At 38.7% G+C, this 14,469-nt stretch overlaps 1 protein-coding gene across 3 annotated transcripts in view; it reads right to left on the bottom strand.

Annotated features, from left to right (window-relative positions):
- Window positions 1–4,117: 4,117 nt before the first annotated feature.
- Window positions 4,118–14,469, bottom strand: part of MTMR7 (myotubularin related protein 7) — a 50,635-nt gene continuing 40,283 nt past the window's right edge. For all 3 annotated transcript variants that reach the window (XM_076336319.1, XM_076336320.1, XM_076336321.1), the window contains 6 exons: window positions 14,004–14,129; window positions 13,166–13,215; window positions 11,265–11,465; window positions 9,380–9,520; window positions 7,341–7,467; window positions 4,118–6,891 (listed from right to left, as the gene is read on the bottom strand). In XM_076336319.1, the coding sequence (XP_076192434.1) occupies window positions 6,532–6,891; window positions 7,341–7,467; window positions 9,380–9,520; window positions 11,265–11,465; window positions 13,166–13,215; window positions 14,004–14,129 (1,005 nt within the window). In that variant the 3' untranslated portion in view covers window positions 4,118–6,531. The remainder of the gene's footprint in view (window positions 6,892–7,340; window positions 7,468–9,379; window positions 9,521–11,264; window positions 11,466–13,165; window positions 13,216–14,003; window positions 14,130–14,469) is intronic.

Below are 14,469 nucleotides of genomic sequence, written 5' to 3' on the forward strand. Positions count from 1 at the left end.
CAGATCACCTTCAGGGGATTTGCTTCCCAAACTAGTGCAAGTTCTCAACACTTCAGCTTTTCCTCCTCCCTTACTTTTGTGAGCAAGTTTACAAATTCAGGACTTCTCCATGGAGTCCTTCTGATGATAACGGAGGAGAGTCTATATTGTGGTTTAACCTGGCAGGCAGCTACACACCACGCAGCCGTTCGCTCACTGCCCCTGCAGTGGAGTGGGGGAAAGAATCGGGGGGAAAAAAAAAGGAAAATTCATGGGTTGAAATAAAGACAGTTTAATAGGACAGAAAAGGAAGGGAAAATAATGATGATGATAATGATAAAAGAATACACAAGCCAAGTGATGCACAATGCAATTGCTCACCACCCACCGACTGATGCCCAGCCAGTTCCTGAGCAGTGGTCATTGCCCCCCATTTATATACTGAGCCACAACGTCCCATGGTATGGAATATCCCTTTGGCCAGTTTGGGTCAGCTGTCCTGGCTGTGCCCCCTCCCAGCTTCTCGCTGGCAGGGCATGAGGAGCTGAAAAGTCCTTGACTAGTGTAAGCACTACTTGCAACAACTAAAACATCGGTGTGTTATCAACATTATTCTCATCCTAAATCCAAAACACAGCACTGTACCAGCTACTAGGAAGAAAATTAACTCTATCCCAGCCGAAACCAGGACAGTCTAGAAGAAAATGTCACTGTTCAATGCAAGTTCTTAGTAGAGTGTTTCTTGTTCAGGGACATGAAAGTTTAAGGTCTTCTCTTTTCTCCCTTTCTATTCTCTCATATCGTTGTTCCTATTCTTAGGCTTTTTTTCCCGTTTTTTAGCCCCTTCTGCAGTCACAAACCCCTCCTGTAGAAAAGAAGAACAGAAGTCTCTGTATTCAACAACGCTGTACTGGGTTAGCTACAGGTATCCTGTCACATGCAGGAATGGCCAGCCTGTTTCTGGCCCTTAAAGGACAAGCCAACCTGCTGCTGGTTTGTTTTTTTTTCTTTTCTTTTAGTCCTACACTGGTTGTGCCAATGCAAACATTTTTCCTTATAGATAATCTTCATACTTTACCAGAAGACTTAGTAGAACACTGGTAACACTGTCAGAGTTAGGTTTTTTGGCTTCTAGCACGCTGGTAGTTCACTGTTAAGCGCATTCCTTACGTTATTTTGCCAAAATGTGGCATGTAGGTGTAAATCCAGCTTTAAACAATTCCCTTTGAAATGTAAGATTATGGCAGCTGCTGTTAGATGCATATTCTAAAATCTTTTGAAATGCGTCAAGTGAACTCTTAAGCAATCTGGAATAATAGGCTACATACAGTGACTTGTTTCTGGAGATCCTTACACTTGTTTCATGCTCATGGTGAGGTGTTCTGCCAAGTGGAAAAGTGAAATAAATGAGCAAGGAATACAAGAGTAAGGAGGTGGTGCTTGTCTCTGGTGTTGCAGTAGTTTGGGGTGGGGGTGAGGGTGCATTCTGTATTGTAACTGCTAATTGAGTCTGGGTTTTGCCTAATTTTAACTTCTGATCTTACTGCTAAATGTTTTCTATAGCTGAATTTAGGCCTTTTGTTCCTCCCTGAGTCAAGTGACTACTTAAATCCAGAACTGAATTCTCCATGTAGCAATTGTAACTATTGCTATTGCAGACCAGAGAGATTGTAAGGTGTAAGTCTGGAATTAAGTAGGTTTCATTTTAGGACGATCTTGTATATAACTGGTGTTAATGGGACATTCTGCTGGGGCTTATAGAAGAAAGCTTTTCTAGATTTCACAGTGTATTTGACATGCTAACCTTTCTGAAAGACAGGGTGTCTAAAAGACACGTCTGAAAGACATACAGCTATGCTAGCCACCACTACAAGCAAGAGACTATAATTAAGTATCTAATGATCTACTATAGTTCTGTTATTTGCTCTGTACATACTCCTGCAGCTTTGCCACTTTGGACCTTGACCAAATGCGGAAGTTAGAAATCTTATAGTCTTGTTTCTGTCCAAGTTCTTATTACTCCCTTCAAAAACTAGGATAATTTTTTTTAAAAGAGACATTTAAGAGACCTTCAGGTAAAACTGAATTAAAACTGGCAACAAAGTTAAGTCAGTTGTCACAGCCTTATTGTGTACATTATTCTGAACAGTAAATACTGTAATGTGTTAAACTTACAAATAAAGGCTTTGGGATTTGTAATATACCTTGTAATTGTCTAACTAGGGATAGAGTTGGGCATTGCAGGACTTGTTGGGTGGATACAGAATTGCGTGGGAAACATGTAGTAAGCTACTCAAGGACAAACTTTTAATCTTTGTGCGTAGTGATTTGAGCTTTTCCTGTTTAACCCTTTCAACAGCAGTAATTCCTGGAGCCACCTTCACTAAAATGGGCTTTGAGAACCCATATTGCATCTCTGACTACTGCTTTTGTAAATGCCTCGTTTTGTTCAGATACCTGTAGAGATCAAATTTATATGTAGTAATAAGCTACAAAGCTTGTATATCAATAATAGGGGAATACCTTAACATAAAGCACCGTGTTCTTTAGTCTCCGGAAACAGAATAAATTAATCTGAATAACCTGGGCAACCAGCAGACTTAAAAATGAGTCCTTGCCTGAATTCAGTCACAATGATTCTGGTGGACCTATAAGGTTTCATTAGCTTCTGTCCAGAATGATTTGTAACAAAAGACCACTACATTTTATTTTAAGATTTAACATGATTTGCTGGGTCCAGGTGCTTTACTGGCAATTTAACTAATGTAAGTAAAGTTGAATGCTTATTTTACCTTTCCTTCTCATCGCCCCACTCTCTGGCAATGTTTCTGGCCTTTCTGAATTTGGGGTTTGCTGTACACTTGGCCCTAGATTTTTGGCAGATTTTTCACTAGCCTTAGTACTGTGATAAGCTGCTCTACTTTTAACTTACCCCACCACATGTTCCTCCCTTCTCAAATGAATTGTCGGTGACTTACCTGTCCTTGGAGGATTTTTCAGTCACTCTGGTGTTTACCTGCCTCTGCATTACCAGAGTGTAAGGGTGACCAGCCAACCTAAAAGCTACACTCAACCTTCAGCCTATGTGCAGAAGCAGCCCGTTGCCTCGACTGTGATGTTTGTGATCGATAAACTTGAGGACTCTGTGTGCAGATCAGGGTAGTGTCCACATAAAAGCATCAAGTTAGCTGGTCAACAGTGACAAAATGCTTATCTTCATTGCAAAGGCTACCTCCTTGTGGTTGCTGGGTTTTAATTGTTACTAGTTTGTGTCATCAAACATCTTTCATGCTATGTAAACTGCTGCTCTGGCTTGCCCCTGTCTTCAAAGAGTGTGGTTCCCTGCCTTTCTGCTAATTTTACAAAGAGCTTTCCTTCCCTGCTTCCCTCCTTCTGCTTATTTTTTTCTCTTTCTCTCCTTACTTTTAATTATAACCTTCGGTCTGAGTTGTGCCCCCCAACTTTTTAATTTTATTTCTCAGCTTTTCAGAATCCACTACCAGTTTACCACCTTTGTCTATGTCTTGTATAGAGCTACCAATAAAAGCAGCTGGTGAATACGTTTTCTTTTGTTCTTTAGATGGTGGTCTTTTGTAGCGAAAACTTCAGCTGTTTGATCCCATTGCTTTCAGTGTCCTTTAGATGCAAATTTTCGTACTAAAGAAGAGCCTGAACCTAGTGAGGCTAAAATTACACCACAGAAGTCTATAATGCTCTTCTTTCTTTCCAGCAGTTTAGTTATGTTCATGTGTTTCCTATTTCAAGTTACAGTGGGCTTATGCCAAATTTGCAACGATTTGCAGCAGAGGGGAGATCCCCACAAAGCTACAAGAAATCAGTGTAGTTCATAGTGTGGTTTTTCTCACCCTTTTTGTTCCGCATTCCCTAAAAAAAAAAAAAAAAAGTAATATAGGGGTGTAACATGTTCCTATATAATTAACTCAATTGACAGGAGCCTCAGTTTTCTTAGTTACCAGTTGTAGATTCCTCCACAGCTTAAACTACTGGATTCAAGTATTGGAAGTAGGGAAGATACAAAAATCCCTTGATCTCAGTGATAAAGTGACTCTTGAGTAAATGAAGAAATATATTAGAAAAATTGGGAAGGCAAACCTTTGTTTCATTCACTGGTGTGAAATAACGTAACACTAAATGACCTAAGTGTTTATTTGAAAGTGTTTCTCAGCAGGCTAATAGTGCCACAAATACATACATTACAATGAAAACAGTAGTAGCTAATGCAAAATTCCGAGGACTGAAAGACACATCACAGAGGGCTGCTAAGTAAAGGCTTAATATAAAATGTTACTGTGTTAATATTTTAGTTGTAAAGCTAGTTACAAGGAGTTCCATAAGCAACATGAAGACACTGCTTTGAATTTGCATATATTGCTGTTCTGCATGTATTTCTAGACATATCTAATAGGACACAATACCATCATACACAATTTTACGTTTTAAAGATGTGCAATAATATTGCCCATTTTCAAACTCATTTTTAGGTGGAATATTTGTGTGGTTTGTTTGCATTGCTGATTTTGCAGCATGTTTCTTTAGTTTGAGAAAACCCATTCAAAATCTCCTTTAATACCATAAATTTTACAGGCTATGTTCAAAATATGAAACATTTTTAAAAGTGCAATTAAAATCAGGGCTTTCATTTATTAAAAATTCATAAAGATTAAAAAAGAGAAGGCTAGATTCTCAACAGAGTATAAATTATAGCTGTATTTATTTCAGTTGAGCTACAGTGATTTATCAAATTGAGGATCTGGCCTTTCCAGTATAACATTAAGATAAATCTTGCTGTTAGGAATTGAATTATTTTTTCAAAGACAGCAGCTCCCTTAAGAGGATATTAATAATACTGAAGTTTACCTACTCATTTTTAATAACATAAGTTCACAGAACAGAATGAAAAGCCATTCCGTAAAAGCAGACTGAATAATAAAATCTAGAGCTTCTAAACTGAGGTATATTTCTATAATTTAATTCTGCCTGTAAGTCTGTATTTGAAGGAGTAGTATGAAATGCAATCAAAGTAAACTTCCATGATTACCGCTTTGCTTTGCTAGAGTTCAATACCACATTGTCTCCAAGCAGGTGAGAGCAACCATATGAATTCTATTTTTAACTGCTTGCTTTAATTTAAAAAAAAAAAAAAAAAAAAACAACAAAAACTTGGAAGAATTACATCCTGATATGGAAGCCTTTTTGATGAGTTTCAAAACATCTCAAATCTTAAGCATTTTTCAGTGGTTTATTTCCATACCTATGATTATAAAATCTATTACTCCTACTCTTAAAAACTATGAACGAGATTACACTTTCTCTTGTGGTGAATCAGTCTTTTTCTTAAATTAGCACTGCCGTGCTCTGTTCAGGTTGCAAATTCTAAAAGGGAAATTTTGTGAGGATGAAAAAAAAAACCCCTTGGTTGTGGTTAGTTTATTTTGAACAATAAAATTTGGAAGAAATATTCTTTATAACAGTTCCTTTGCGGGCATAACCTTCCTTTAATTCTGAATTTGGAGTGATGCTTTCGTAAGTGATTTTTATAAGTGATTTTGGATCCCATATTCTCTCTACTGTATATGTACTTCATTCCCATCGAAATAAAACATTGACAAGTAGGAATCAAAATAGGCCAGAGAATTTGGGGGTTTATTACCTTTAAAATTTTACCTTTATATCTTATGTAGGCGGTTTGGAAGAAGGGTAAGATCTGAACAATCAAACTTGAGAACAAAACATAAAGAGGCTAGAGCATACTGCCTCACGTACCGTTCATTATAAAGGGATGCTTTACCACGAAGGCTGTGTAAGTATTGTTATATTCCTTGAAGTTTTGCTCACAGAAACTACTGAACTTTCAACACTGATTGAGATTGAATACAAATGGGATGCATTCATGTGCAGCAGTAGCGGCTGCTTACTAAAGGATATTTTTTCAGGATCAAAGCTTCATTTGTCCCCTAAGCAAGCATGTCCATTTGTTAGTTTTACTTTGTCATAAAGGATTCTAGTAGAAGAATATGCAAAATAATTGTTGGCATTCAAAATTTAACGCTTCCCATGAAAAAAAAAAGCAAAGAATACACACAATATGTCTGAAGGCAAAAGAGCTCTACAAAAATAAGTTTTGACTGATTCACCAGTAAGGCTAATGCTAATGAATCTTCAACCTTGTCCCTACGTGTAAGAGAGTACTTTGGAATTTCACGTCTTCAGAGAACTATTATTTCTACAATAAATAATTAAGGAAATGTACAAAGTAAGGAATGAATATGTACAGCATTGATAAAGTTAAAACAAATAGCACGTTGGCTTAACTAAACATAACAGCAGATACTACCTTTCTTTAGCATTATGTCTTAAAACTAATAATGGCTTGTTCTGCTTAGATCTTTACTTACACAATTGCACAGTCCCCTTTCTTTGGATTATTTCTTTAGGCCACAGACCACTCCCATTCTTCATCTGATGAAAAGATGTCATTCCAGATAGCGAAAGACTCAACTTCATCTGGATCCTTGCTGTTGTGAAGGTATTTCAGACTGCCAGAAATACAGCCTCATCTGAATCCTTGCCACTGTCTTCACTAGGCAAGCAGCCACCCCCACTTGGGGACCTACAGCTTAAGTCCTCCACACCAGACTCCTGATCGCTGTTAGCCGAGAGGTCAGGATCAGAGCTTTTCAGGTTGTCCTGTGTCAAAATCAGGGCTGAATCTTCTTCATCCCCTTGTGAAGGGCTCCGGGATGGGAATGATTTCAGATCGTTGCTATACTCCTGGGGAGTGTTAGCTAAGCTGTTGTCAGAAGTAGAAAGCCCTAACTGTTTGCTTCGGTCTTGTTGCTTACTCTTGACTTTATCATCGTTTAATTGTGATTTCTGAAGATTAGCCAATCTCTGAAATAAAGGAAACAGTATATATTACATGGACACATTTAGGGCCCAGTGATCCTCTTACATGTCTTTGCCTTTTTAAAAAACAACTAAAGAAACTAAGTTCAGAGCACAACCCAATTGGCACCCTTTAAAACTGCCTATTTGCATTTCCAGACTATGAGAAGTGCACGATTTATCACAAACCAATTCCTTCCAAGTTATAGAAAGATATAAAATTTCTTTCAGGAGTAGTGTTTGTGCACCAACACAAGTGAAATTTTATCCCTAAAGACAAAAAGTCCACTGTTGTGTCTTAGATGCAAAACAGTAATTTATGTGAGAACAAAGATGACGGCTGAACATCCTCGTGCCGGAAAAGAATGTAGCATGTATGGGACGGTGCAGCATATGGAGTTGGGTTTCATTTACCATCAGTTAAGTCTGGGGCATCGAGATCAAGTGTTTATTACCTCTCCTAAGACCTCCAGCTCTTCTTCCAGCTGCTGAGTTTCTTCCTTCACTGCCATCAGATAATCAGTAACTGACTGTCGAGGATGCAGCCCCTTTTCAAAGCGGTTGTACATACCACTCCAGAACCTGGAATTGATGGGAAGGTCAGCAATTTTCTCAGTTGGTGAGGTGGCCTCAGAAGACTTAAATACACGCTTTTTTTTTTTCCCCAGACACGTTGTCCTGAATGATCCATCCATGGATTATTCATCATTAGAGTGCATACACCTAAGTTCATTGAATATTTGGGAAGATTTATGGTTCATTTGCATTGGGTCTGTCCTGAAAATGCAACTCTGTGGACACTCACAGCTTGAACCAATTCTGATACAATAGAAAGAAAGGTGAATGTACCTTTGACTTAGATCACATGGCTGAGGGAGGTTCACTGAACACAAACTTTTGCTGCATTATTTTCTTGTTCTACACTATGGGCCTTGGAGCAATGGTACCTATAAAACAGCCAAGGTTAAGGGCAGTTTTTCATAATCCTAGTTCTCAACCGTTGTTTAACTTCCCATGAAGTCAACTTTGAAATTCTGTATGCTTGTTTTTGTCTGGGGCTGGGGGGGTGGGGGTAAGGCGCAGCTAGTTAACAGGTTTTTTCCCCCTGTAAAGAAGAGTTAAAAATCAGGAGTAAAAAATAGCGTGGCGTCCTGTTCTCTTAAAATTTAACCTGACATTTTAAACTGGTCTATGGAAATTGCATGAAGCATGTATGTTGGCAAGTTCTCTTCCTGTTACATGGAATTATTTGACAAACTTTTAGTTAAACAGCTGAGTTGATTTTTCATTTTCGGGAGGAAAGGACTCGAACTATAAGTCCGTAGCTTACTCTAGCACTCCTCCTGCCTTCTGTCTTCCTGGCAACACATGGCTACGGCCAGACTCTGAGTATGTAACTAGTTCACCAGACAGGTTAAGTAACCGAGAGACCTGCCCTCAGCTGCAGCTGTCCAGCCAAGTAGCTGACAGATATTTTCGGAGCACGTGCGTGCTCCTTGGTGGTTTGTTATTCCTACCCCAATAGTACACTATTTAACTCGCATTCCCCCTTAAGTTTATCATCTGATAGCTCATGCTTGGAAATCTTTACGCACCCAAGCCGTTCCATTAAAATCAACAGGATTACTCATCCGATGGAGGATCTGCAGTATCGGTACTTCTTTTATAAATCCTACTATCCTAAAGAATACGATTAATGACTATTTTTAAATTGTTTTAAATTTTAAAGTGGATGTGACCTGGAATAGTAGACGTGAAAGAATTCCATTTCTGTCATTGAGGATATTTATTGACTTTTGAACAGATGCTTTTACTTGCAACTGGAAAACAAACTAATCAGTTTTACTTAAATCACAGTTTTCATGAATTTCTATTCAAGTTCTCCTTAAGTTTGTTAAGATTAATGGCACAATTAATTACTCGAGTCAGAATGTCAATAGTAACATTTCTAAAATTATGATATTTTGTTACATTTTGAAAAAAAACTTAAATATCAAGTAAAACTGTGTATACTTCGAGGTATAACAACAACATGGGGAAAGTCTGCTTTTTGTTTTACTAAACACTCGTTTTAGCAATTAAACCGTATGATTTCTTGAAATGTCCCTTTTTATTTTTGACACCAATTGATCCAAATAAACATCACAAAATCTTGGAATGGAAGAAGTCAAAGGAACTTTAAATTTAGAAACCACAGAAAAGAACAGAGCTGAAAGAGACGTTTCTCAGTGGAAGAAGTGAGTAACCATGAAATTAGGACACACAACTATCAATGTAGCTTTAACCTTAAGCTTCTTTTCAGACTAATACTCTGTTGTGGAATGGTGCAGAGGTGTTGGCTGACTATCAGCACACACGGAATGAACACATTGCATCTGAGACTGAATTTACTCTCTATAAGCTACCTTATGGAATGAGAAATAGTTAAATACAAAGGCACTTTGTTCTGTGCTAACACATCCTACAATTCTCAGTAGCAAGTGATACTACCTACTTGTACAAGAAGTTGCATGGAGCCATCTGTGGGCGCAGGGTCCCTTGGGTTTGACCATGGTCTGATCTGTACAAAGGATTCAGGTAATTGGCACGATTTTTCCATAAGTGAGCCCACAATGAATACGTTCGCTCTTGGATTCTGAAAAATACGTATGAAATAAAAATATATTAAAGACTCTACTACAATTCAGGTGTAGCTAAAGCTTAGATGTGATATTCTAGTGCTCTGTACTGCTCATTTACAATCAGCTTTATACTTCCTTAACAGAATTAGACTTAAGTTATAAATATAGAAAAACACAGACCCATATTCCTTTGTTGGTCACTAAAAGCAAAATCCAATCCATTCCCCATAAAGCCAGAGCAGCTGAAGAGAGGTGGAGAGATGGGTTCCTTTGCAAGATGGAGAGGATCACTTCCATAAAATTAACTTTCAGACCGATTTCTACACCAAAGGCATCCCCACATTTAAAAGCACTCCTACACCATTGAGCTGCAATTTCTCATGCAGTTAGGTCTTGGGATATGATGACCCGTGAAGGTTTTGATTTTAAATGGCCTGTGGCACTGAGGCTGCTCTGCATTTGAGCAGTGAAAGGGACCAAATGGCAGCAGCGAGTAGTAACTCCCACCTTCCTCTCATTACTACTGCTGACACGATCAGGACGCATGAGAAAAGCGGTGGGTGTCGTGGTGTACGTGAGGAGCCAGAGCCCCAGGAAGCAGATAGGAACATCAGCACTGCCAGGAATGATATTGTGTCTGTTTGGGCCAGAAGGCAGGTAGATTATTTCGTAATTGCTTTGGAGCCAGACAGCAGAAGGATACTTTGCTGACAGTCCTAGGGAGGGCCACCAGACAAAAAGGCTGTTCATAAAAAAGTATCCGAGAGATCAGGACTAAAGTGTCCTGAGATGAGATCCAAAGACAGGTTAAAACATGGAAGAGCAGTGAATCTTAAACTGAGAACTTAACTATTGAGTTAATATCATCTTCTATTAGAGCTACAGTGACAGCTTGCCTTGTATGTTGTTAATGCTGCAATAAAGGTAGGGCCACATGGCTGAAGGGCTAATGCTCTTCAGTTTTCACTAATCCCTGTCATGCACACCATGGATTACACTCCCAGCAAAGCCACATTGCAGAGGATCAACTTTTTTCGGTATTAATCTGTGTTACCAGAAGATGACAGCCAAGAAGTCTACACTGCACCCTGCACCTTATGAAAGCGCATACATGTAGACTGGCAAACGTCTGTGTCCTGGTTTCGGCAGGGATAGAGTTAATTTTCTTCCTAGTAGCTGGTACAGTGCTGTGTTTTGGATTTAGGATGAGAATAATGTTGATAACGCACCGATGTTTTAGTTGTTGCTAGGTAGTGCTTACACTAGTCAAGGACTTTTCAGCTTCCCATGCTCTACCGACTGAGAAGGCTGGGGGTGCACAAGAAGCTGGGAGGGGGCACAGCCAAACTGGCCAAAGGGACATTCCATACCATGGGATGTCATGCTCAGTACATAAACGGGGAAAGCTGGCCAGGGGGGGCCGCTGCTCGGGGACTGGCTGGGCATCGGTCGGCGGGTGGTGAGCAACTGTACTGTGCATCACTTGCTTTGTATATTCTCCTTCTTATTATTATTACTACTACTACTACTATTATTATTTTATTTCAGTTATTAAACTGTTCTTATCTCAACCCACAAGTTTTCTCACTTTTGCTCTTTGGATTCTCTCCCCCATCGCACCGGGGGTGGGGAGTGAGTGAGTGGCTGTGCGGTGCTCAGTTGCCAGCTGAAGTTAAACCATGACAGTCTGGCTCCTCAATACACCACCACCCACAGACCCCACACGTAAATATGCTACTAAAGAAAAGTCTTTCATACTTCAGCTCTCGTCTCTCCTTCTGGCTGTTACACAGGAAATTCCCAAACTGGCAAGAATAGATATGATGCTGTATGTGGATGAGGAATCTCTCATTGAATTCAAAGGCACAAGGAAACTGTTCCATTAATTGCCAGACACACTCGATGAACTGGTCCATAACAGGGGATATCTCCTTCGGATCTCCATCTAAATTGCCATACCTGAAACAAGACAAGGTACATTCAGTTAGAACCTGAAATCCTCTAGGAAAACTGAATTAACACTAATGAAAACAAACCCCTCACTTTTAGTGTGCAAGTTACATCATAGGCATTCCTTTCTAAAATCTCAACTACTAGTATTTTTTTTTACTTACAGAAATGATGTAAGATTCATGGAGTAGAATGAAGGCAGAATTTATCAGATACAAACAAAAAAAACCCACCTTTTACGGGTGTCTTACTGCCTTACAGCTACTACTAACAGCTGGCTGCTGCATAGCCACGTTTTAATGCTATTAATGTAAAGTTATACCACAGTAACATAAGTCATCATAAGAATGACTGCAATGACTTAAGGACAAAAACGTATCCTAGACAGTCACTTAATGGCAGACCATTCCCAAAACCAGAAAAATGAGCAGGAGAGGAACAGAATAACCTTGGTAGAGAACAGTTTAAAGCTGCCCTCTTTTGGTGAAATTTTTAGAAAGTGGGAAAAGTTTACATGCTACTGTAACTGTCAAGTGAACATCAAACTTTCTGTCTATAGAAATGTCACTTGGAACTACTGCCAATGAAGAAAAGGAGCCTGAAAATATAAAACAAATGAAATAAAAAGTATTTTATAAGTCTACATAACAGGAAGAAGCATTTCAATCAATTATTCTGCTTGTCTAGTGTGTGTGTGTGTGTGTGTATATATGTGTGTGCACATATATATATGCCAACAGAGTAGAATTCCATAAACATCTAAAATTGAAACTTCCAATTCTACTATTATGCATCAAAGAAAATACAGCAATATTGTACTGCAAACCAAGGCTATCAGTGGTGATTACATTTCATATCTTTCACCACTGAGAATAATAGACATCTGAGAGTATGATATTAAATGTAGTAATTCCTGCTTGAATTTCACAGGTGGTGTGGAGCTGCACAGATTTCCTGAAAGTTCTGTTGCGTTTTTTGAAACTAGAACAATTTTATATTCAAATCAAGCAATATAATGTAATTAAACTCCAATATAAAAATTGCATTTTTTATTTTTACAGAAACTAAAAGGAAATACAAGAAAGAAAGAAAATGTGGATATTGATCCATGTTTAAATATATAAAGGCTTCAAACATTTTCATTACATTATAGCATTTACATAATGGATGTACAAAATAACTTATCCAAATAGATGACTTTCCGCTTCGCTTTACCTGACGTTTCTGAACAAATCCTACTGTTTTCCTTAGAACAGAGTGTAATAGGAAGAGTGTACTTTATGTAATAGTTAATTTTAGGCACGTCTGCGAGTTAAGTCCTGGAAGACATAGACTTTGCTGAACAGGGACTTACATGGGGAGTCTTGGCACTACTGAAAGATCTGCTGGAGTCCAAAGGGATTCTGCAAGCCACACACATACTACTTTTCTCTCACATGGATCTCTCAATGCTCGTAGCAACTGCAAGACCAGCACTCAGGGTTCCTAGTAGCAGTCTTGGAGTGCGTATATAAGAAAAGACTGATATGAAAATATTTCACTTAGATGTTTCCAGGCAGCTAAATTATATAGTAGGAGAAAAGGGTATGGCAGTTTCCTGAGGGCATTCTGTTGACAGGCTTTATAAGGCAACAAGGAAGTAAAATTGGAATGGCAGCTGATACTGACTACATAAAATTATATATAGAAAAACCTTAGCACCACCTTACCTGTGGTTAAATTTGTGACCAAAGGAAACCCAGTCTTTTTCAACTAACACCTAAAATGAGAATATTGCATTCAGTGTTGTGGAGCAGAGCTGACACACGTTGAAGCAGCAGAAGAGTGGTGTAAACAAGCAGTATTGGAATCCCAGTTAATTCTTAGAATAAGCAGAAAAGTGACAAGCAAGAATGATGTAAGCAAGCAGTATTAGAATCCCAGATAATTTTTAGAATAAGCAGAAAAATAATGAGCGATGAGCACTGCTGCCAGCTCAAGAGAAAGTAGCACTCTTCACAGATGCAGATAGGATGCCGGTATTTCAGCACAACTTCAATTAGCTTGATTCATCAGTTTCTAAAATAGAACCTAAAAATGTCTCAAACATCTTTTTAATGTGTGACCAGTAACTTGATAAGCATTCCTAGATGCTTTACCAGTGCTGATTTGCTTGGGAAAGGAACAGATTTTCCCCACATAGCTGCTCATTGCAATCTAATGTCTAGGGAGCAGATACTTCTGACACTCAAAACTTCACTGAACCCTAAAAATGAGTACAAGTTCTTGCTTGCACGAAAAAGCTCCTTGGGCTGCGAGAAAGTTTCCTGGTCAAGGTTAGGAAAAAAAAGAAATGGGTGCCCAACTGATCCCCACCTTTGATAACATTTCATACAGAAACTGGGAGACTGTAACTTGGACAGATAAAAACCTTCCTTCCTACTCAAAAAAAAAAAAAAAAAAAAAAAGGTATCTTTAAGGAAAGTTTATTTTCCACTAAAACCAAAGATATTAATCTTAAATGATGCCATAATACTTCATTTACTCTGTGAAAGAGAACCTGCTTACCATGAATCCCTTCATAGTTCTGTAATATGGATCCAATAGAAGGCTCGCTACGGAGCAAACCTGGGCTGTCCTATCCCAGCCATCAGAGCAGTGAACAAGCACACTCACACCTTCCTCAGCCACAGCCTAAGGATACAGAAAAAGTCAGACATTTCACAAGCAGGGAGAAAGGCAATGGTAAGAAAGGAACAGTGAGACAGCACAATATAGAGAGCATTAATTTGGGAACTGGGAAAGCTTGTTCATTTTTTATTCTGCCACAGAGTTCTTGAATTGAGTGTTACTCCTCTCATTTGAAAAGTCTTAATCTCATCCCATCCCATGCAATATGGTGGTTGCAGCATCACCTGTTTATGCTCCACTACAGGAGGATGTGGGATCCGTTTCAATTAAAATACATCAATCTGTCAGAGCGGACAACTACCTAAAGCAGATTCAGATGCAGTTAACGCTCTAACTCGCGTAT

This window comes from Aptenodytes patagonicus, chromosome 4, assembly GCF_965638725.1.
Source record: "Aptenodytes patagonicus chromosome 4, bAptPat1.pri.cur, whole genome shotgun sequence".
NCBI lineage: Eukaryota > Metazoa > Chordata > Aves > Sphenisciformes > Spheniscidae > Aptenodytes > Aptenodytes patagonicus.